This window comes from Bufo gargarizans, chromosome 2 (genome assembly GCF_014858855.1).
Source record: "Bufo gargarizans isolate SCDJY-AF-19 chromosome 2, ASM1485885v1, whole genome shotgun sequence".
Classification (NCBI taxonomy): domain Eukaryota; kingdom Metazoa; phylum Chordata; class Amphibia; order Anura; family Bufonidae; genus Bufo; species Bufo gargarizans.
In genome coordinates this window covers 71294056-71319427 of record NC_058081.1, presented here as the reverse complement: position 1 = coordinate 71319427, position 25372 = coordinate 71294056, and the positions used below count along the sequence as shown (strand labels likewise).

Below are 25372 nucleotides of genomic sequence, written 5' to 3'. Positions count from 1 at the left end.
CACTGTGGGTATGGTGTTCTTTTGGTGATGTGCAGTGTTGCTTTTGTGCCAAACATATCTTTTGGAATTATAGCCAAAAAGTTCAACCTTGGTTTCATCAGACCATAACACCTTTTTCCACGTGTTTTTGGGAGACTTCAGATGTGTTTTTGCAAAATGTTGCCTGGCTTGGATGTTTTTCTTCGTAAGAAAAGGCTTTCGTCTTGCCATTCTACCCCATAGCCCAGACATATGAAGAATATGGGAGATTGTTGTCACATGTACCACACAGCCAGTACTTGCCAGATATTCCTGCAGCTCCTTTACCCTGGGTTCACACCTGAGCGTTCCTCAAACGCGCGTTTTACGCGCGTTTTTGTCGCGCGTTTTTATGCGCGTTTTTGTAATAGTAAACGCGCGTTTGACGCGCGTTTGTGTCATTGACTGCAGTGTCCTATGGCCACAAACGCGCGTCAAAACGCCCCAAAGAAGCTCAAGTACTTGTTTGAGCATCGGGCGTTTTACAGCGCGTTCGTACGCGCTGTAAAACGCCCAGGTGTGAACCCTTCCCATAGGGAAGCATTGGTTTTCATGTCTTAAGCGTTTTACAGCGCGTTTGAACGCGCTGTAAAACGCTCAGGTGTGAACCCAGGGTTAATGTTGCTGTAGGCCTCTTGGTAGCCTCCCAGACCAGTTTTCTTCTCGTCTTTTCAGTTCCAGTTCTTGGTAATGTCACTGTTGTGCCATATTTTCTCCAATTGATGATGACTGTCTTCACTGTGTTCCATGGTATATCTAATGCCTTGGAAATTATTTTGTTCCCTTCTCCTGACTGATACCTTTTAACAATGAGATCCCTCTGATGCTTTGGAAGCTCTCTGTGGACCATGGCTTCTGCTGTTTTATGCGACTAAGAAAATTTCAGGGAAGACCAACTAGAGCAGCTGAACTTTATTTAGGGTTAATCAGAGGCACTGTAAATGATGGCAGGTGTATGCTGACTCCTATTTAACATGATTTTGAATGTGATTGAATAATTCTGAACACAGCTACATCCCCAGTTATAAGAGGGTGTGCACACTTATGCAACCACAATATTTACGTTTTTTTTTGTTTTCTTCCCTCCACCTAAAAGATTTCAGTTATTTTTTTTTTTTTTTACAGGGGTGTGTAGACTTTTTATATCCAATGTGTATATATATAATTAAATTTTTAGTTAGGTAGCGTTAATGTAGATTTTTGCAAGCATACAACATCTTTGTGTGCATGCATCCTGCACATTTAAAAAAAAAACCTTTTTTTCTCTACTCTTTTTCTATATATTTAAAATTTATTACAAGCCCCTTCACATGTGAAAACACAACACCCCACACTAAATAAAGGTTTCCACATTTCACACTTCACACCCCAATAAAATAAAAATGGCCCGTCCGTTCCAACGACTATACTCAGCTGAAGAGGCATACGCCATGCTTGCCTCTGATACTGAGTCTGCCAGTGAGGGAGAAGAGGATGCCACTTTCCTCTACTCCTCTACCCCCTCATCATCATCATCATCCGCTGATAAGGGACCCTCTAAAAGGCGCCCCAGGGTAGCAGCGGAGGCAGCCCCCCAGAGTGAGCCCGTATGGACCCCACCCCCTGAAGATTATCAGCCCCAAATTCTGGATTTTGAGGGCAGCTCCGGAATACAGATAGACTGTGCAGGCTTCACTGAACTAGATTTTTTCTCTGAAGATTTTGTAAATTTTATGGTAGCCCAAACCAATTTATACGCCCAACAATTCATTGCTCAGAACCCTACATCACCATACACTAGACCCCTAGGTTTGACTGCGGTAAGTGCAGCAGAGATGATGACGTTTTAGGGACTCGTGCTGCATACGGGCGTTGTAAAGAAGCCAAACGTTAGACAATATTGGAGTTCAGACATTTTCTACTCCAATTTACAGTAAGACCATGACCCGAAAATTATTTGAGTAAATTCGGAAATTCCTACACTACAACGACAATGCACAGTGCCCACCCCAAAAGGACCAGACATTTGACCGTCTGTTCAAAGTTAGGCCCGTCATTGACCACTTTAACACCAGGATTGCTGAGGTGTACAACCCAGATAACAATGTCAATGTAGATGAGTCCCTATTACTTTTCAAAGGGAGGATTAGATTCCTGCCAGTACCTGCCTAGCAAACGGGCAAGGTATGGCATAAAGATTTACAAACTTTGTGAGAGTAGCTCTGGGTACACCCACAAGTTCCGCATGTATGAAGGGAAAGATTCCCAGACAGAACCCACAGAATGCCCCCTCATCCTAGGAGTTAGTGGGAAGATTGTGTGGGACTTACTGCACCCGCTGCTGGATAAGGTGACCACCTCTATGTGGATAACTATTATACCAGCATACCCCTATTCATGTCCCTAACTGCCATGCTGGTGGTTAAGTACAAGGACAAGAGGGACGTCCTTGTACTGATCACCATTCACACTAACACCAACTCCCCTGCTCCTGTACATGGTACCACAACCACTACCCCCAAACCAGTTTGTATCTTGGACTACAACAGGCACATGGGAGGGGTGGATCTTTTAGATCAACTACTGAAGTCCTACAGTGCCACACAAAAAACGAAAGTGTGGTACAAAAAGTTAGCTGTACACACTGTACAGGTGGCAATGTGCAATGCGTACGTGCTATTTCAATCTGCAGGCCACACAGGAACTTTCCTTCAGTTCCAATAGGTGGTTATCAAAGCCCTAATTTTTCAAACCCAGGCCGGGGAGGGTCCCAGTACTTCTGGAAGTCATGGTGCCCGTGTTGTACCAGGGCAACATTTTTCAGGTCAAGTCCCCCAGACAGCAAGGAAGGGAAGGACCCAAAAAGATGCAGGGTGTGTTCCAAAAGGGGGAGAAGAAAAGACACCATTTACCACTGCGAAACCTGCCCTGAAAAACATGGCCTGTGCATGCAGGAGTAAATTAAAATCTATCACTCATCCATGGAGTATTAATTTAATTTCATCCATGATGTATCCTGTAGTTTCACCATCTTATATCTCTGATGTAGTCCACATAGCTTACAGATCCACTTTTCACCTACCACCACATATTCATTTCTGTGAAACACCTGTTAGGACAAAAGTGCCCTTTCTATCCCTTAAAATGTTCGTACGGTGATGCACTTTCCAAAATGGGGTAACTTCTTGGGATTTTAAATTTCTGGGCACCTCAAATCCATATTTTGCTGTTTGCCTGCTGTGCGCCCATACAGCAAGCTACAAGCACAAATGGGGTGTTTCCTGAATGGGGAGAAAATGAGGAACACATACTGGGGTTCATTTTCTCTTTTAACCACTTGTGAAAATGAAAAATTGGGGTCTACTAGTAATTTTTCATTTTCACAAACGTGTGCTTTGAAATCCTTTAACAAGTGTTTCTGCCTTCTGTGAGACACCTGTTTGCTGGAAAGTACCCTTTCCACCCCTTAAAATGTTCATACGGGGGTGCTCTTTCTAAAATAGGTTAACTTCTTGGGGTTTTTAATTTCTGGGGACCTCAGGAATTTTTTTAATGCAACATGGCAGCTAAAATCAATGTCTGCCAATTCAGGTCAGCAAAATCCATATTTTGCTGTTTGACTCTAGAGCCCTGCTGTGCGTCTATACATAATTTTTTTTAGCACATATATAGGGTGTTGCCGTATTCGAGGGGAAATGGGGAACAAACTGTGGAGTGGATTTTGTCTTTTTACCCTTTGGGAAAGTTAAAAATGAGTCCCTATTTCTTTTCAAAGCAACTTTTTTGTGAAAACAAAATGCAATTTTTCATTTTCACTGGCAAGTATTTCCTAAGGCCTCTTTCACACGATTTTTTTTTCCGTTTACAGGCCATTTTTTGCGTTCCGTATATGGTCCGTATACGGAACCATTCATTTCAATGGTTCCGCAAAAAAAAAAAATGAATGTACTCCGTATGCATTCCGTTTCCGTATTTCCATTCTGTTGAAAGATAGAACATGTCCTATTATTGCTCAAAAATCACGTCCTGTGGCTCCATTCAAGTCAATGGGTCTGCAAAAAAAAACCAGAACATATACGGAAATGCATTCGTATGTCTTCCGTATCCGTTCCATTTTTGCAGAACCATCTTTTGAAAATGTTATGCCCAGCCCAATTTTTTCTATGCAATTACTGTATATGCTATACGGAAAAATGAAATGGAAAACGGAACAGAAATGGAAACAAAAAACAGAACAACGGACCACAAAACACTGGAAAAGTCATACGGTCGTGCGAAAGAGGCCTAATTCTGGGTAACACCTTTGAGGTCACAGTGCTCACCACACACCCTGAAAGATTCCTTGAGGGGTGTAGTTTCCAAAATGGAGTAACTTTTTTGGGGTTTCCACTGTAGGGCCACCTCAGGGTGTCTTCATATGCGACAACGCTCCCAATTACCATTCCAGCTAAATCCGCTCTCCTAAAGCCATATGGTGCTCCTTACACTCTGAAGCCTGCTGTGCACCATACATCATTTTTTGAGCACATATGGGGTGTTTCTGTAAACTCCAGATTCAGGGTAATAGATTATGAGTTTTGTTTGGCTGTTAACCCTTGATGTGTTGCAGAATTTTTTTTTATTAAAATGTAAAATCTTCTAAAAAAAAAGTGAAATTTTTAAATTCCGTTCCCATTTTCCTTTAATTCTCATGGGACACTCTAAAATGGGGTGATTTATGGACGGTTTCTAATATATAAACCCCACAAAGTAACTTCATAAAAATTGGGTTTTGGAAATTTTCTTAAAAATTTTAAGATTTGCTTCTAAATTTCTAAACATTCTAACGTCCCCAAAAAATTAAATGTAATTTTCAAAATGATACAAACATGAAGTAGACATATGGGGAATGTAAAGTAATAACTATTTTTGGAGGTATTACTATCTATTTTAAAAGTAAAGACATTGAAATTTGGAAATGTGCTAATTTTTCCCAATTTTCTTTTTTTATAAATAAAAATGAAATATTTTGATTCAATTTTACCACTGTCATGAAGTACAATATGTGACAATCTCAGAATGGCTTGGATAAGTAAAAGCGTTTTAAAGTTATCACCACTTAAAGTGACACGTCAGATTTGCTAAAAAAAAATGGCCGGTCCTTAAGGTGAAAAATGGTAGGGTCCTGAAGGGGTTAAACAGTTGGGCAAAAGTTTTCCAGAGAACTTGTGTAGCTCAAGAGAGGTCTTGGAGATGGGAGTGAGAGGTTTGGATTATGGTGGATGTCAGTCGTAAGTCATTGACTGAACGTAGAGCGCGGGTAGGGTGGTAGATAGGAATGAGGGAGGATATATAAGGAGTGCAGCTTTGTGGGTAAGTGCGAGATGATTAAATTGAATCCTATGCTATATGAGTAACCAATGCAATTACAGGCACAGGGTGAAGACATCAGTGTATCTGCTGTCAGATACATGAATATGGCTGGTGCATTCACAATAGATTGGAGAGGGCTTAAGTGAGTGAAAGAACAATTAGTAATGAGTAACAGTAATCAAAATGAGAATGAATCTGGTCAACAATGGGGGTGAAGGAAGATCAGAGTTAAGCACAACCCCAAAGACAGTAGACATGCTTTACAGTAGTGCAGGGGTGATGTCACAGGATGAGGTATATAATTGGGCTTCATCAGCTTATAGTTGGCAATGAAAACCAAATCTACTGATAGTCTGTTCGATAGGGAATTTGTAGAGATAAAAGAGGAGAGGACTTGGACTGAACCCTGAGGAACTCCAACAGTAAGAGGACCATAGGGGGTGAAGGCAAAAAAAATGCTACTTATAAACTGAGATTATTTCATGCTGGCTATTTTACATTTTATGTTTAAATTAAGTGGCCAGATATTCACCACAGAGGTTTTTTTTAAAGGCACCTGCATTTTAGGATGGAGGAGGGAGTAAAAAGTGTCATTGAGTAGTTCAGGATTATTGGATGGTGTGCGGTTTCGCTCTGGTAGACAGGATAAGCGGACAGTTCAGTGTTTTATTCACACTTTAGGCAAGTGACAAAACAAGCAGTCATAATCAAACAAAAATTTACCTTGCGGTGTTGGTGTTAATTCACACCATGTGGCAATTATGCCTCAAAGAGTCCTTGACCATAGCAAGTACCAACCTGTTTTCACGCCAAACAGGTAGCAAGCCTTCATCCAGCCACAAGGCTCCCAGATCCCAACACAGAGATCTGGCTTCTGAGCCCAGTTTCCTAATCGAGGACAGCCAGGTGCTGCCAAAACCCGGGCCATTACTTAAAATCCGGTCCGGTATTTGACCTCACCAGGCTGTAAATCAGCCCAGCAGCACTTGCTGGAAGGAAAATACCTGTTTTCCCAGACAAAACCTCTCACTGTGTCACAATGGTAAAGAGATAAGAAGTAAAACAATGTTGTTTGGAAAGGGGAGGGGCAAAGATTTAGGTTCTTATCATAAATCTTCTTGCATATGGGAATAATCCATATAAATTTTTGGCACACCTGTAGCACCACTGAAGAAATTGAGTTTAAGGTGTATGCCAGGGTTTTTGCCATCCTTGTCTGGAGGTCCTGAGTGTAGGGGGCACTGCTTTGTCCATGGTGCTTTTGAAGGTTTAATTGTAGTGTTTAGCAGTCAGATGGGCACACGAGAGTAAAGAGATTGGGGACAATGAGGACTGAACATTGTTTATACATTTCTGTAGGTTAATGGCATGTAGATTTCTGTATGTGTGATAGATCCTGAGAAGAATGAGAATTCTTGACAGTGAAGGAGAGACAGGAACTGAGCCGAGCCAAAAGAAGACCAGGTCAAGTGTTTTACCATCTTTGAGTAGCAGAATTAGAAAGTTGTGCAAGGCATAGAAAGAAGGTTATAGATAGAAACTGGGAGACAGATGGAGAAATAGGGTTGTCTATGGGGATGTTAACATCACCAGGCAGCAAAGTGATCCAGTAACTTACTGGATGAGCCAGGGGGCAGTAGAAAACCGCCACTTCCAGGGAGAATGGGTGTAAGAGTCAGAGGGTAGCAACCTCAAATGATGAGAATGTGAATTATGGCACCTGAAAAAGGAACAAAGTACTACTCCTGCAGCATTCCTGTGCTCTAGTCAGGAGGTATGGCAAAAATGTAGACCAACCATAGGATGCAGCAGGAGAAGTGTTGTCAGATTGTTGAATTCATGTTTCTGTGAAAGCCAGCAGATTAGACGATTATGACTGAAAGAAGTCAAGAATATAAAGGAGTCTGTTGCACACTGACGAGAGTTCCAGAGTGCCCAGTAAGGGTATGGCCTGACCTTGTGGGTGGCCACATGTGGTCAAGCCACGCCCACCCATTATTTTACCACAAAATTGTGTGGTCATAGGCTGGTGCAGGTGGACGTAGCTTGATTGCATGCGACCAGCCTCACCATTGGGCCGTACCCTTAAAGAAAAAGGAAAATACATGCAAGAAAGATTAGTAGGGTTTCTTTGTGTGGTGGGTAAGGAATTAAAATTAGCAACAGAAGGTGGACCATGGTTAGGAGAGATGTCTCCTGAAGGTAATGGAGAATGCAGAGTGATTTATAAGTCTTGTTTGTGCTGAACACTGGCACGCTGCGTTAAGTTGATTTAAGTAGATGAATAGTGCATGTGAGCTGTACTTGGGAAGGGAACGAGAGAAGGACTAATGTGCATAGAATACACTGGAAGTGTAAGGCTGGGGCTACATGTTGACCTTGGCTGCGAAAAGCCAGTCACCAAAATTCAGCAATGTCGGATTTTTTTAAATTCTAGAGTTCAGTAACTTGTGAGACTGCACTGCTACACAGTGATCTCGGTCATGCTACCAGTGTTGCTGCCAATATCGTCGTGTAGCCCAGGCTTAAAGGGGTTGTAAGTTTGAATGCAAAAGTAAGTTTGAGTATCTCACATAGCATGCCTGTCTCCTTTGGGTCATTCATCTTCTGTTTTGTTTCCAGGTATTTTGTATGTTCATTACACTCTATAAGGACTTGTGTGCACACACATATGTCTCAGGGACCTGTACTCTAACTTTATTTGTTATACTGTAGAGCCCAAATTTGTCTTGTGAGGTCAGGAAAGCCTTTCCTAAAGTTTTCCTGATTTGTCAAGGCAGGATCTGATCCCATTCATTAAAGGGGTTCTCCAGGAATTAAGAAAATGAAAATACTGAAATATTATTTTATTATAAATATATTCCCAAATACCTTTCATTATTTATAGTGGCTTGTTTTTTCTACAGAACAATTAGGAGAAATAAAATGGACGCTGTCTTATTAGTACACACAAAACCTGTCCAAATCACACAGCAGGACAAAACGGAGGTTAAGAGCTGCCTCATTCTCCTCTCTGCTGTACTTGTCAGGGATTATGATATAGCTAATAAGATCTTTAGCTGAATCTGTAGGAATGGAGTTAATGAGGAGACATGAAGTACAGAGAGGATGGACAGGACAGACTGTAAACAAGTACTACTGCTTATTATCCTCACCTAACCTCCTCTCTGTACTTCATGTCTCCTCATGACCTCCATCGCTACAGAGATTCAGCTGAAGATCACATTAAACTGTATTCAGGATTATAATCTCTAACAAGCAGAGCAGAGAGGAGGAGGAGGCAGCTCCTTGTCTCAGTGTCCTAAAGTAACCTGTCCTGCTGTGTGATTTGGACAGGTTTTGTGTATACTAATAGGATGGCGGCCATTTTATTTCTTCCAAAGATTGCTCCCCACACAAAACAAGCCATTAGATCTAATGAAATGTATTTGGGAATATATTTATAATAAAGTAATATTTAAGTATTTTCATTTTCTTAATTTCCGGAGAACCCCTTTAAATGTGGTCATGAAGGCGACCTTGACGTGGTGAGTGGCTTATTACGCTTTGGCCAAAATGTACACCAATGCCTTATTCAACATCCAGCATAAAGGCAGGGCAGAGTGCTGGTTGCAGTGTGCGATTGCATTTTGTGTTTTTACATTTATATCTTTATTTCGCCACAGCAATCTGCACCTGCTAGGGGTTGTGCGGGCTGAAATTTTCCATATTTTTCCCTTTAAATGTATCACCTTTTCACTTCTATAACACCAATACACCCTAACAGGGGTTGTCTTTGACAGCCTGTTTAATGTAGTTTGTAATACATTTGTTTTAGTCAAAACTAAATCCAAGATCTTGGCCTAAACTGGGTTTTCCCCATACATGCCATCCGGGAGGTCCAAGAATGATTTTTTTTTCTTGGCCTTTTCTCACAATATTTCCCTTTTATAATAGGCCATGCCCCTTTTCATCACACGGGGCTGCCTCCTCAGTGTTTGGATGCCAGGTTGAGTTTGATGGCGCAGCATCTTGGTGCCACACACAACTAGGGCTGCTTTTTGGAAGGATCCTTCTGTGGCATGTGGGAGATTTGTCAACTCTTCCCAGGTGTCCTTTAGGTCTCTTTTTTTCAGTATGATAAGTATAGTTTTCTCTCAACCAAAACAATCTAATTGATTTACCATGGTGGAACTCAAAGATTGACAAAAGACTAATTTGGTATCAGTCCCATCATTGGAGCCACAAATGATTTGCTGATCCATTTTCAGATAGGTGAACCCTGACCCCGATGTGAACAGACCCCGATTAGCATCCATTCACAGATCAACCATGATCATTATATTTTTACACAATGCATACAATCAACCCAGCCTTATCTATAACCCATCCTATAATAAATGTATGAAATCGGAGGCATAGTACAGGGTGTGTATGAGCCCGTAGGGCGAGTTCAAATGTAATTACAAAATTACAGTTCATTTTGCAACAAATCCATGGCAAAGGGGGAAACCAAACCCCATTCATATATTTTCAGTCACCACATCTGAATGTGATCTTAGCCCACCTTCATGCAAAATGATTTAGCTACACTCTTTGTTTTCCAAAAATGCACCCCTGCTGGTGATGTACTATTACAACAATCTGTGTGAACAGGTTGAATGAACTTGGTGTATGTTTTAATTTTAGGGGGCCCTTTTATCACAATATATTATTAGCAGTTGAAACAATGGGAATAGAAAAGACTGTGGTCCTTTTGATACAGATTGTGAATGGAGGCTGTTTGGGTTCTGGCACCTACCAATGACCTATTAAGCAGATATGCTAATGGAATGGTACCATACTCCTTGAAAGTAGAAGTGCTCGCAAATATCTCAGGGTTCAAATTGTCACTGATGGCAGCAATAGACAATAAGGTCCTGCTTCCTAATGGTTGGTCCATTTATTGCTAACAATATCACACAGGAGCTGTCTGCTGGAATGGATGTACTCTGAGAAGAATGTGGAAGCTAAAACAAAGTCCATCAACCTATGTAATATAAGAGTTAGTGCTCCACCCCCACCTCCAAGCTTTTATTGTATTTGTAGATTCACGGACCACTTGAATCGGCAAAGTGCCGTTAGTGGCCCACCAACCAGTACATTCCTAGTCGAGTTGATTAGCTTGGCCATTTTATGGCACTGTACTTGTACAGTCAAGGCTGGTATTTCTGTTATGCAGTCAAAGGGTTAATCCATAGGTCGCAGTTATGTTGCCGTTTTTGCTTTTTTTTTTCCCCTGCAAAAATCTTAGCAATGAAAGCTTTGTGTGAATAATACCATAGAGTATAACTCCATGCCCTACTCCATAGAGTCATAGCTCTCACTGGTGAACGCTGGCAATGCTATACTCTGCAATGCTGGGTACACAGTTGTGGTTAGAGGGAAATGATTTACATCAGACCCTAACTATCCCCTAATATGATGAATAAACTGCTCCACCGATGCCTCTACCCTGTGCCGGTCTCTGCACTGGTTCTCCATACATTACAGAATACAAATGAAACTTCTCGCTCTCACCCACAAAGCACTCCAGAGCACTGCAACCCTCTACATTTCCCTCATGTCTGTCTACAACCCCAAGCATGCTCTACAGTCTGCCAATGATCTAAGACTCACGTCCCCATTATCCAAACCTCTAGCTCCTATCGCCAAGACTGCTGCAGCAGTTCTATGGAATGCACATCTCAGACAATCAGGTTATAGGGGTTGTCCAGGATTTTGATATTGATGATCTATCCCCAGGTTAGGTCATCACAATCTGATTGGGGGACCTGACTCCCGACACTAACACCGATCAGCTGTTTGAAAAGGCCATGATGCTCTGGTGAGCACTGCAGCCTACCCACAGCTTACCATGCACAGCGCCATACATTGCATAGTGGTTGTACCTGGTATTGCAGGCCAGGCCCATTTATTTTAAAGGGGTATTCCCATCTTAGACAATGGGGGCATATCACTAGGATATGCCCCCATTGTCTGATAGGTGCGGGTCCCACTGCTGGAACCTGCACCTATATCGAGAACTGATTTCCCAGGGTCCATCCAAGCGCTAATCCCCGCCTCTCCTATAGACGTGAATGGGAGCGTGCCGCTAATGTGCGGCTCATGCTACCATTCATTTCTATGGGGTAGATGGCAATAGCCGAGCCAGCGCTCAACTATTTTCGGCAGCCCCATAGAAATGAATGGGGGGCGGTTGCGCATGCGCAGTGCGCTCTCCCTCACTTTCAGGGCTCCGTTCTCGATATAGGTGTGGGTCGCAGTGGTGGGACCCGCACCTATAAGACAATGGGGGCATATCCTAGCGATATGCCCCCATTGTCTGAGATGAGAAAACCCCTTTAAAGGCTATGGATTAGTGTTGATCGAGCACCAAAGTGCACCGGGTGCTCGAGTAGAACACTTTGGGATGCTCAGGTGCTCTACAGAGCATCCGAGCACAATGGAAGTCAATGGGAGAACCAGAGCATTAAACCAGGCACCCCCTGCTCTGAAGAGGGGAGGGTATCTGGTTTGCAGGAAAAGGTCAGAAATTTATGGAAACACCACTGAAATGGTTCGGGAACAGCATGGGGAGGATGTCTGGATGCATCTTGGACTCCCAGGTCACTTCTGGGAACCATGAGTAGTATGCCACTTTTACAGACCGACAATAATACGCACAAAACCGAAGATAAAATCGATTTTAGAGGAAAAATTGTTATGAAACATTCTTTCCTGTATATAAAGTGCAAGTGCTGCCAAAAAGGAAGAGGCACTCCGATACAACCTGTATATCACATAAAGGAGGGCCTCATTCACATTGTGGTACAATTGTTCAGATAGTGAAACTCCTACACTCATAAAGCCTATGCACTAAGTGAAAGGGCTGCCAAAAATTACAAGGAACCGGCACTCCAATACACCCTTTATTACACATAAAGGAGGCCATCATACACACCCTTGAAAAATGATGATTGATGGCCTTCTGGTGACCCTCAAAACATTAGGGGTGAGGGCCTGCTGCTGATCTGACCATCTAAAACATTAGGGTTGAGGGTCTGCTGCTGAGCTGACCCTCTAAAACATTAGGAGAGAGGGCAGCCTAATAAGGATGTTGATATGATGGCGGAGGACGAAAAAAGGAAGATTGAACCAAATACCCTTTTTGTGGTCGAAGGGGTGCATGGGAATACACCATAAAAGCCACATTTAAAGTGCCTTTATGTCCAGCCGCTTTACTATGGTGTGTTGTAGAGAAGTCAGGGGAAATCCAGGCCTTGTTCATTTTGATAAGAGTCAACCTGTCAGCATTTTCAGTTGACAGGCAGGTGCGCTTTTCAGTTATTATGCCCCCAGCAGCACTAAATACCCACTCTGACAAAAAGCTGGCGGCAGGACAGGCCAGCACCTCCAAGGCGTAGAGCGCCAGTTCATGCCACGTGTCCAGCTTGGACACCCAATAGTTGTAAGGCACAGAGGATCATTGAGGACGCTGACATGGTCTGCTACGTACTCTTTCATCATCTTCCAAAATGTTTCCCTCCTTGTGACACTAGGCCCCGCATCAGGGTGAGGGTGCTGGCGGGGTGTCATAAACTGTCCCAGACCTTGGAGAGTGTTCACCTGCCTCTGTTGAAACTGCTGTGTGTTCCCCTCCCCTCCTCGGTTGCCCATGGAACTACGTACTCTGCCGCCAGCATTGTCAGCTGAAAAATTTTTGGAGCAATTTTTCCACAAGGACCTTCTGGCATTGCACCATTTTGCTCGTCCTCTCCACCACAGGAATGGGAGATGAGAAGTTCTCCTTGTAGCGGGGGTCGAGAAGGGTGAACAATCAGTAATCGGTGTTGGCCAAAATGCGTATAATGCAAGGGTCACGGGAAAGGCAGCATAACAAAGTCAGCCATGTGGGCCAGAGTCCCAACAGACAAGACTTCGCTGTCCTCATCAGGAGGATGACTCTTAATCTCCTTATCCTCTTCCTCTTCTTCAGCCCATCCACGCTGAACAGATGGAATAAACCTCTGTAGCGGAGGAAACCGTCTCCTGCTCCTCCTCCTCATCCAATTCACACTGATAAGACGAACTGAGGGTGGTCTGTCTATCACCCTGTGTACTGTCTTCCTCCATTTCCACCTCTTCCACATGCAAAGCGTCCGCCTTCATTGTGAGCAGCGAGCGTTTCAGTAGACACAGAAGTGGGATCGTTACGCTGATAATAGCGACATCACCGCTCACCATCTGTGTTGATTCCTCAAAGTTGCGTAAAAGGTCGGACATCCATGCCCACTCGTCGCTTGTGAAGAGCGGAAGCTGACTGGAAAGGCTACGCCAATGTTGCAGCTAGTATTCCACTACTGCCCTCTACTGCTCATAAAGTCTGGCCAACATGTGGAACGTGGAGTTCCACATGTTGGCAATTGCAAGTGCTGCTGTAGCGTTGCCAGACCGGCAGCAGCTGTAGATGACTTTCAGAAATGGGCACACACGCGGCGCATCTTCACCCGTAGCTCAGGCAAATTGGGGTAGGTTTTGAGAAACCGCTGAACCACTAAGTTGAACACGTGGGCTAGGCATGGTATGTGTGTGAGCTTGCCGAGCTCCAAAGCCGCCACCAAGTTATGAACATTATCAGACACAACCATGCCTGGTTGTAGGTTGAGTGGCGAGAGCCACAGCTCAGTCTGGTCCCTTATACCCTGCCACAGCTCTGCGGCGGTGTGTCGTTTGTCACCTAAGCAAATTAGTTTCAGCACGGCCTGTTGCCGCCTCCCCGATGCAGTGCTACACTGCTTCTAGCTACTGACTGATGGCTGACTGGTGCTTCAAGATGAGAATTCAGAGGTGGAAGTGGAGGAGGAGAAGGAGGGGTTGCAGCCACTAATGTAGGTGGTGGCGGAAACCCTGAACGAAGTACAGCCCGCAATCCTTGGCGTCGGTAGCACCTGTGCCATCCCATGGTACGACTCGCTCCCGGGCCTCCACAACGTTCACCCAGTGTGCCGTCAGGGAAATGTAGCGTCCCTGGCCAAAAGCACTTGTCCATGTATCAGTCATTAAGTAGACCTTCCAAACAACTGCGTTGGTCAGGGCACGGGTGATGTTATGGGACACATGCTGGTGTAAGGCGGGGACGGCACACTGGGAAAAATAGTGGTGGCTGAGGACTGAGTAACGAGGGACGACCGCTGCCATCAGGCTGCGGAAAGCCTCAGTGTCCACAAGCCTAAATCGCAACATTTCCAGGGCCAGCAATTTGGAAAGGTGCGCATTTAGGCTAGTTTCACACTAGCGTTCGGCTGTCCGCTCGTGAGCTCCGTTTGAAGGGGCTCACGAGCGGACCCGAACGCTTCCGTCCAGCCTTGATGCAGTCTGAATGGATGCGGATCCGCTCAGACTGCATCAGTCTGGCGGCGTTCAGCCTCCGCTCGCCTCCGCACGGACAGGCGGACAGCTGAACGCTGCTTGCAGCGTTCGGGTGTCCGCCTGGCCGTGCGGAGGCGTGCGGATCCGTCCAGACTTACAATGTAAGTCAATGGGGACGGATCCGTTTGAAGATGCCACAATATGGCTCAATCTTCAAGCGGATCCGTCCCCCATTGACTTTCAATGTAAAAGTCTGGACGGATCCGCTCAGGCTAATTTCACACTTAGCTTTTTTTTGCCAATATAATGCAGACGGATCCGTTCTGAACGGAGCCTCCGTCTGCATTATTATGATCGGATCCGTTCAGAACGGATCCGATCGAACGCTAGTGTGAAAGTAGCCTTAGTGCTATGACCTGTGGGTGGATGGCTGGGTATTTGCGCTTTCATCCAAATTATGTGGTAGGGTATCATGAGTTAAAGGGCGTGTCCCACCATTAAACGTTATTTTAATATAAATCGGAATCCCGGAACACCCCGTAAATTCCCAACGTCCACAGTTTTAACAGTATTTGGGCACAGTATGATGTCATTATTATTTCAACATGTTAGGTTTGCGCTTTTCATGGATGTTTTTAAAATACTTCGGGCTGTGCCAGAAAGTTGCACATTTTTTCACAGGGCCAGTTTTGCCCAACTTTTTGTGACGGGTCGGAAAATAGGCGTGGTTAGTTAAATTCAGGACATGTATGCCAGATTTATTAATTGTGACTTTTTCAAAAGATTGCAACCATATTGCACTAGGGGTGGTGTAAAAAACTGAAGTGACATCTCTAGATAAAAAAAAATGCTTAATTTTAAAGACGCACCAAAGTTATTCAACAATGTATGAGACTTGATAAAGTTGATGCAAAACTTGACTTTAAAAATTCCTCTCCTGACCCAGGGGCCTTCACAGACCACTATCCCACCCTCCTTCTAAACGACACAGCTGAGCAGACTGCTTTTTCTTGGGCACGCAGTCGATTCACAGAGAGAAAGCAAGAAAGTAGGGGAGATTTATCAAACTGGTGTAACGTAGAACTGGCTTAGCTGCCCATAGCAACCAATCAGATTCCACCTTTCATTAGTCACAGCTCTTTTGCAAAATGAAAGGTGGAATCTGATTGGTTGCTTTGGGCAACTAAGCCAGTTCTACTTTACATCAGTTCGATAAATCTGCCCCAGCGTCCTAATAAATAGGTACTGTATCATGAAGTCCTGTCTCTGGGTCCATGGCTGTTACATATTCCCAATTTTAGGGAACTGCTTTGTTATATGAAGGGGGTGTTTACCCAGGAGAATGAGGTCCCTTACAAACCCCATTATGCTCTGTAAAAAGGCAATGTCCAAACCAGATTACATATAAAGGGAGATTCAGATATGTCTCCTTTAAAGGGATCAGTTTGCATTAACATCATTTATAATAATCCTTTATGGAGGTAGCGGTAATTTTGTAATGTATTTCTGTTACCTTTATTGCTCTTATCTCCCGTTCTGTGCTGTGGTCACATGACCATGTCCATGCAGCTCTTTCTTATTTCCTGTGATGGTATGTCCGTGGGCGGGGCAGTGCTAGAGGAGTGTCTATGTAACTAGCTGGGTGGGAGGAGCTATAAACTAGGGGGGGTGCTGGAGCTGTGGAAGATGGGAGCAGAAGTGCATCCTGTGTTTGGTTGTATACAGCAACAGGAAGCGCTACATACAGGATGTAATAAACCAGAGTGATTGGGTTACATGGTGAAAACGGGTCGGGGGTCAACCAAGCACATAAGAAGATCTGTCAAGAACCATAGTTAGGCTACTTTCACACCTGCGTTTCGGTGCGGGTCCGTCTGGTATCTGAACAGATGGATCCGCGCCTATAATGCAAACGCTGGTATCCATTCAGAACGGATCGGTCTGCATGACTCTGTAAAAAAAAAAATCTAAGTCTAAGTGTAAGTCAAACGGATCTGTCCTGACTTACATTGAAAGTCAATGGGGGACGGATCAGTTTAGAATTGCACCATATTATGCCAGTGACAAACGGATCCGTCCCTATTGACATACATTGTAAGTCAGGACGGATCCGTTTGGCTCTGCATCGCTAGGCGGACACCAGCGTTTTGGTGTCCGCCTCCAGAGCGGAATAGAGGCAGAACGGAGCCAAACTGATGCATTCTGAATGGATCCTTATCTATTCAGAATGCATTGGGGCTAAACTGATCCGTTTTGGGTAGCTTGTGGGAGCTTTGAAACGGATCTCACAGGTGGACCCAGAAACGGCAGTGTGAAAGTAGCCTAATCCTGGAAAACCCATTTAAGGCTACTTTCACACTTGCGCTTGATCGGATCCGTTCTGAACGGATCCGATCATATTAATGCAGACGGAGGCTCCGTTCAGTACGGATCCGTCTGCATTAATAACTTAGAAAAATTTCTAAGTTCGCAAGTAGCCTGAGCGGATCCGTTCAGACTTTCAATGTAAAGTCAATGGGGGACGGATCCGCTTGAAGATTGAGCCATATGGGCTCATCTTCAAGCGGATCCGTTCCCATTGACTTACATTGTAAGTCTGAACGGATCCGCACGCCTCCGCACGGCCAGGCGGACAGCTGAACGCTGCAAGCAGCGTTCAGGTGTCCGCCTGTCCGTGCGGAGGCGAGCGGAGCGGAGGCTGAACGCCGCCAGACTGATGCAGTCTGAGCGGATCCGCTCCATTCAGACTGCATCAGAGCTGGACGGAGGCGTTCGGGTCCGCTCGTGAGCCCCTTCAAACGGAGCTCACGAGCGGACCGACGAGCGCAAGTGTGAAAGGAGCCTAAGAAAGTAAAATGATATCTTCTCTGTACGGTGAACGATGAATTTAGTTAGATCTAAAGAGGACCTGTCACCTCTATTGACATGCCTGTTTTAAGTAAATACTTGTATTCCTCATGAACAATTCTGGAGCAACTTGTGTTGTTCCATTCCTCAGTTATTCCTCCTAGACGTTTAGGAAGAAATTGACAACTAGGTGTTACCTGTTGGGGTTTGTCCTTGCACACTGACGCTGTCCAATCAGTGCTGAGTGTGTAAATACATACCAACTGGTAATATCAATTGTCAATCGCTCAATACATTTCTAGAAGGAATAATAGAGAGCGGCACAACACAGATGCTTAAAAAATCTTGGTATTTAAATGGCATTTTATGGTGTTTGGCCTATGGAGTATTGTTTTACTCGTCTCTTGTGTTTCAGGGTCACAGGTGGGGAGCTATTTGAGGATATTGTGGCAAGAGAATATTACAGTGAAGCCGATGCAAGGTGGGTACCCTCCTGTTCTAGAGTACCCTTCCCCTTACCCCTCATCCCTACCTCCTTCCAGCCAATTTCCAGATGACTTTTCTAGTTTTCCTCGATGTCAATCATATACACATTTGCTGAACATAAAATACCAGGTTAAATCTGAACGGGTTAACCATTTGAAGGGCTGCGGTCTACCTAGCAGAAGAGCTTACACTCAATTCAACTTTTTTGGGCCTCCAAATTGACAACAGGCCTACGATGCAATATAACCCGATAGAAATGTGTTTCTCCGTATCCAGGAGCCTATAGATTAATGTTGGCCACATTCGAGTATTGGGGACCGGGCCTTTAATACACCTAGGTCTCATCTATCAACGGTTCCCAAGCAACCAGAATCCAGTTAGTTGCTATGGACAACAAATCCACATTTTCTTCACCCATGAGGCCCTCTGGTTCCTATAGAAATGCAATTAGTCATTCAGAGCAACCGATCATATGTGGCCCCAGGTTGCTATGGCATACAGGTCCTCTTTCTATCTACACTCAGGCTTTAATATACATATTGGGCCTCATCTATCAACAGTTCCCATGGCAACCAGGGTCCAGTTTGTTTCTATGGGCAAGAAAAGCCATCTCTTCTCTGGATACCATAGAAACTGGATGAGATTTTCATAGCAACGAGTCAGAGGTGTGGTTGCTATGGGTATCAGCTACTCTGTCTGCAAACATGAGAATTGAGGACAAATTCTGTGGGCCTCATCGATCAAAGGTTCCCATAGCAACCAGAGCCTATAGATTAATATTGGCCACATGCTAGTATTGAGGAACAAGCTTTTAATACACCTAGAGGTCTCATCTATCAACTGTTCCCATAGCAACCAGAGTCCAGTTAGTTGCTATAGACAACAAATCCCAATTTTCTTGACCCATGAGGCCCTCTGGTTCCTATAGAAACTTGATGGGTCATTCGCAGCAACCGATCAGATGTGGCCTTTGGTTGCTATGAGAATACGGCCCCTCTTTCTGACTACACTCAAGCTTTAATATATAGTTTGGGCCTCAATTATCAACAGTTCCCAGTTAGTTTCTATGGGCAACAAAGCCATCTGAGGCCCTCTGGGTCCCATAGAAACTGGATGAGATTTTCATAGCAACCGATCTGAGTTGTGGTTGCTATAGGCAACAGCAACTCTGTCTGTCTGCAAACACTAGTATTGAGGACAAGTGCAGCGGGCCTCATCGATCAAAGGTTCCCATAGCAACCAGGGTCCAGTTAGTTGCTATGGGCAACAAAGCGACTTCTTCTTGATCCATGAGACCGTTTAGGCCCTATAGAAAATGGATGAGTCATTGGTAGTAACCGTAGCCTCTGGTTGCTATGGGCAACACTGGATTTCACACATGAGGTCCCTTTCGTAATTATTTTTATTTTTTATCCCAGTGATGACTGGCCAAGCGTGCTGGGACTTCTAGTGCCACACAGCATAGAGGGGCTCAGGCAGCCTGTCTGTAGTGCGTAGTCCCAGTACAGTCCTGCATGCTGCCTCTTTTCTGATGTGATGTTTTGTGATGTTAAGACACTGTGTTTTCTCCTCTTGTCCCCTTCTCCCTTCTCTCAATCTGATTCCCGCCCCCGTCTTCCCTCCCTTGTTGTGATATATTGCTTGTCTTTATACTGTTGTCACCATGCGTATTGTCCGCTCTTTTACCTTGCGCCGGCCCTGCACGCTCTGCCCACCTTCGTCATACCATCACCACGGCCTTCCACGCCATTCCTCCTTTTCCACATGCCACCCGCCCCTTCCTTTCCTACACCATATACTCCACGCCATTACACCTCCCCTTTGGCCTATACGCCCAAACGCCATATGCTTTCTACCCCCAATGTGCCCCCCACCCCTGCCCATACCGATCCCGTCTCATCGTCCTTCTGTACCCTGTGGGTCTGCTGGTTTTGTTTTACAGTCACTGTCTCCATCAGATATTAGAAAGTGTTTGTTTCACACACTCCTGTGACATTGTGCACAGGGACTTGAAGGTTAGTATTCCTGAGGGGGGGACGGGGTGACATGGCATGGGGGTCCCAGGTGAGAACTGGCACATGGCGGGCACTGCACCCTTCACATCCCTATACCATCTGGCTCCGGAGACACAGTGCATGGGGAAGCAAGGGAGAGCGATGAAGGGAATGTGCATCCAGGTGGGCATGAAGGGGTGCAGCCGAAAACTGCTTAACCATTGAAAGGCTGTGCGGCAACACGTGATGTACGCACCCATACACACCTCAGTGTGTGCCAGGGTCTGTCCTGACTGAATATGAAACATACATATATTGTGGGTTCTACTGGAGTATTCATATGGCGTATGCTGGCACCATTCCAGCTCTGTAATATAACCCGAGAGCCCAGCATGCCATGGTTGGCCCTCAAACTAACCAGGCCTAATAGAGACACGCCATATAATTGATAAATCACGCCATAGGTTCTTGACTGGCCACGTTTTTTTTTTTTTTTTTTTAAGTTTTATTTTATTATATTATGAATTTACTAAAATTGATCAGACATAATGTGGAAATAGAAGAGGCCTGTGATATTGTGCGAATAGTGATGATCCCAGGGTAAGCCGCCTGGGTGGTAGGAAGTCATATCCTCAATTGGTTATATAGCACCACCTATCAGCCTTCAGGAGGTACTACACCGAATAAGCCAAGCTCCAGCGCTACCTAGTTGGGAATGATGCCCTCATTTCTGCAGACCAGTCCTGCAATAGATGTATGTTTCTATCCTCTGAATTGTATGTGACGAGTCTAGCACATGACTCTGTTTATTGCCTCGTATATTATTTTCTCTACCACCGCCACCTCTGTCCCTGCAGCAGTTTCCTCTATTCCCTTCATCCACTCTTTTCTACCCAATAAACAGAGAGTCGGCATTACCCAATTTATTAAAAAGAAGAACCATTTCCAGCATGCACAGCTCTGTGCACCTGCCCGTGGGGACATGGGGATGGATAGCACTGCAGGAGAACTGTACAGAGTATTTCACAGCTTGTGGTGCGATGCTCTGCAGATGACTTGCATGATGTGCACTGCATCTTATATACTCATATCTACCCTCTTTTCTATCTTTCATCCACCCTGTTCTTCTCCCCCATGTATTGTGTCTTTGCTCAACTTCTTCCAGTTCTCTCTCTTCTTCTTCTCTCTGCCTCTTTAGAATGAAGACGTGTTCCTCATCTTCTCCCCTAGATCTCTCTCTGCATCACCCTCCTCATTCCCTCTCCTCCTCTCCGCTTTGTGTTTCTTCTACTTGTTTTTTGCTCTCTCTGGCACCTATTTTTAGTCTCTCTACTCCTCCATCTGTCTCTTCTATGTCCTCCCCCTCCTGTGCTCTCTCCTGTCTCTTTCCATGTGTCTCTTAATTACAATATTCTCTGTCCTATACCCATCATCATCTTCACCACAATGCATGTGTGCCTCTACCACATTACTGGCTAAAGAGCTGAGGTCGATGATCAGAGGTCACAAAGCTTTTAATAAAAAGGCTCTATCTATCTATCATATCTATATGTCTATCTATCTATTAATCTATCTATCATCTATCTAATATGTATCATATATCTATCTATATCTATATGTCTATCTATCTATCTATTAATCTATCTATCTTCTATCTATCATCTATCTAATATCTATCATCTATCTATATCTATATGTCTATTAATCTATCTATCATCTATCTATATCTATATGTCTATTAATCTATCTATCATCTATCTATCTAATATCTATCATATATCTATCTAATATCTATCATATATCTATCTATATCTATATGTCTATCTATCTATTAATCTATCTCTATATGTCTATCTATCTATCTATCTATCTATCTATCTATTAATCTATCTATCTTCTATCATCTATCTAATATCTATCATCTATCTAATATCTATCATCTATCTCCTATATATCTATCTATCTATCATCTATCTAATATCTCTATCCGTCTGTCTATCTATCATACCATTTTACCTTCACTGCTGCTGTTCCCTTAAAATGTCTGCCCATGTAACACCAGATATACAATCCCTGCCTTGTTACAACACACATGACTTTTTAATATGTTGGTGATGTCCGGTAGGGGCAAGGTGACTTTACATTGAAAGAGCTCGGCATTACACATGTATTCGGGGAAGGAGAAAGTGAACTGATTCCAGCTTTTGCCGCAGGAGTTCACATTGATCCTGAATGTGATTACAGTCATGTGTGTCTTTGTGATCTCTGTTCTTTGTACTTCTGGCCTGTGTTCATTTATGTACAGCAGAGCTGCCTCAACCTTAAAGTGAATGTCCGCCCTTGACCACCATTTGTTTGTTTTGCAAAATGTATGCCCTAATTCATTTCTTAACATGTTTATTGACGTTGGAAGTTCAGCTTTTTAGTGAAATAGGGCTCCAAATCTCCTGCATAGATATGCATTAAATGATAAACTTCTGGCATTCTGCATCCACCACTAGGGGGAGCTTATAGAGCTTACAGCATACGTGAACGCCATAATAAAACAGTATTCAGTAAGTGCCCTCTAGTGTCAGTTCCAGGCAAAATTGTATAATTCAGTGCTGTCTATGCAGAGCAGTTCTATATCAGTACAAATGGGCACCAGCTTATAAAGATCGTGTAAAATGAATCAGCATTGATTTTATAGCAAAATTGTATTAATGCACACAGTACATATAGTTACCACTACACAGGAACATCCCACGTGCACTTAGTTTTGTGTAGCGTTTTTTCCTGGTCAAAATCACCACTTTTCAGAATGGTGATGTCAATGAATCACACGTCGCTGTGTTTCCTGCCTCAGTGACATCACCATTCCCTAGGGAAATTACTAGATATATTCTCTTTGTTAAGGACTACGCCAATCCATCTCAGCTGGTAGTAGGCTTAGTGGAGAGGTAGTGATCTTTATACCTGCACTATACTTACATACTGTAGTTTCCGAAGGAGCCCACAGTAGTCCAGGTACCAAAGCCTGCAATTGGGTACCAGATACTAAGGCCTTATTCACACACTGCACCTATGACCAGTATTTTGCTTTAGTATTTTGATGCCAAAATAAGGACTAGAAGCGAAGCAGAGAAGTATAAGGGCTCACGTACAAGACTGTTTTTGAAACGGATAGTACACCGACCCATTCATTTAAATGGCACCATACACCTATATTTTTTTTAACCCCTTCAACTTGAATGGGTCCGTTATCCATCCGTTCTATTTTTTTGCAGTGCGGAGGCAGGGAGAGAAACCCCACGGAAGCACTCCGTAGTGTTTCTGTAGGGTTCCGAGCCTACGTTCCGCACCGGACCTTCCGGATTGTGGACCCATTTAAGTGAATGGGTCTGCATCCGTGATGCGGTGCAAAAATGGCCAGGGCCCATATATTGCGGACCCGCTGCTTGCGGGCCGCAATATGGGCATGGCAGGCACACATTCGTGCGCATGAGCCCTAACAGCGATCAAGGCATCTGTGAGGTAAGGCAGAGGGATGGGGCTCCCTCTGCCTTCCAATTGGAGGCCCCGCATTGAAATTGTGAGGCTCCAATCAGTTACCATAGCAGCCTGGGTGCTGCTGAAGCTTCCTGCTAAGCTGTGCACAAGGCACAGCTCAGCAAGGAGTGCGACAAAATCCCATTCACCCCAATAGATCTCTATTAGGGTGAATGGGACAACAAGGGATGAAAAGATCCCAGGTTTTTGCACCCTAAGGGGGCTAAAAGTTATGGTTAGAAAAATTTCATAAAAAAAAAAAAATCAATTCAAAGTTTAAATCACCCTCCATTCCCAGTATTACATATAAAAATAGGTAAACAATAAAAAAATAAACATCAGGTATCACCATCACTATTAAAATATTTCCAAACATTTTCTGCGCGATAAATGCTGTGAATGAAAAAAATAAAATAAAACACACGATTCAACACTTTTAAGTAACAAAATTGAATAACAGTGTTCAAAAAGTTGTAGGTACCCCAAAAATTGTACGAATAAAACTACAGTTTGTTGCGCAAAAAAAACAAGCCCTTATACAGCTCTGTAAAAGATAATTTAAAAAAGTTAGGGCTGTCTGAAAATTGCGATGCAAAGAAAATTTAGATTTTTTTTTAAAGTAAAGCAAATCTGGTATCGCCTTAATCTATTGATCCACAAAATAAGTATGTCATGTCATTTTTAGTGCACAGTAAACACCGTAATATAAAAACCCCAAAAACCCTGGCTGAATTATTTTTTTTCAATTTACCCCCACAAATAATTTTCCCCCCTGTTTTCCAATTCAAGATATGGTAAATTAAATGGTGCCATTGAAAAAGACAACTTGTCCCGCAAAAAATAAGCCCTCATATGGCTATGTGAACAGAAAACTAAAAACGTTATGTGGGGAGGAAAAAATAAAAATGCAAAAACAAAATGAGCTTCGTCTACAAGGAGTTAATCTGGTTGGCTGCTATGTTTAAAACTGTGCCAGTCCTATTCTGATTCCTTTTTCTGGATCAGACTCGCCGATTGGTCGCCCATTGAAGTCAATGGGACTGTAAAAAAAAACGGACTGCAAACAGATCCGTTTGCAATCCCTTTTTAACTGATCAGTTTCCTAGCAAACCAGGAAATCTCTTGAAAGCAGCCTGTGGATCAGAGGAGACAATGCCTTGTCCTGTAGATGTTGGGAGGCCTCTAACTTTAGTTGAAGAATGGAGTCAAAGGACTGAAGGTCAGATAGTTATCATAACCGCATGTGCAGCGATCATGTGACCTGCCTGTGAGTGGACATGAAAAAACAAACTTAAAACGGGCAGAAAAATCTGATAAACAGAAAGGAAATGGACATAAAACTGTAAAAAAAAATAATAATAATAAAAAAAAGAATTGCCATTTTCCCTGGGTCCTGCCACCACCAAAGCGCTCTCCCTATAGAAGTGAATGGGAGCGCACTGCGCCCACTGTCTGTGATGGGAATACCCCTTTAAAAAAAAACTCATGTTTACATTTAATACTTCCCAGAGATGTAACGCCAACATCTGGAGGTGGCATTTATTTATTTATTTTTGCCTAAAAAGACGGCAGGAAAAGGTGCAGCAAAAAAAAAATTAAAAATTCAAAAGTCCTAATAACAACAACAAAATAAAAGACAAAAATAGGCCAGATTTATGAAAGCGGTCTGTTTCCTCTAGCAACCAAACACATTGCAGCTTTCAATGCAAATTACCAACCAAATCTGCATCATGTGAATACGTCCTAACAGGCCATTCTGGTGCTCTGCTATTTGTATAATCCATACTGAAAGAATTATA

General features: G+C 43.6%; 1 protein-coding gene across 3 annotated transcripts in view; it reads left to right on the top strand.

Annotated features, from left to right (window-relative positions):
• CAMK2B (calcium/calmodulin dependent protein kinase II beta) overlaps window positions 1-25372 on the top strand; it is a 126787-nt gene that overhangs the window by 43600 nt on the left and 57815 nt on the right. For 2 of the 3 annotated variants that reach the window (XM_044279170.1, XM_044279169.1), the window contains one exon: window positions 17981-18046. In XM_044279170.1, the coding sequence (XP_044135105.1) occupies window positions 17981-18046 (66 nt within the window). Of the gene's footprint in view, window positions 1-17980; window positions 18047-25372 lie in introns of those variants that run through there. The other variant, XM_044279171.1, reaches the window with a different exon arrangement.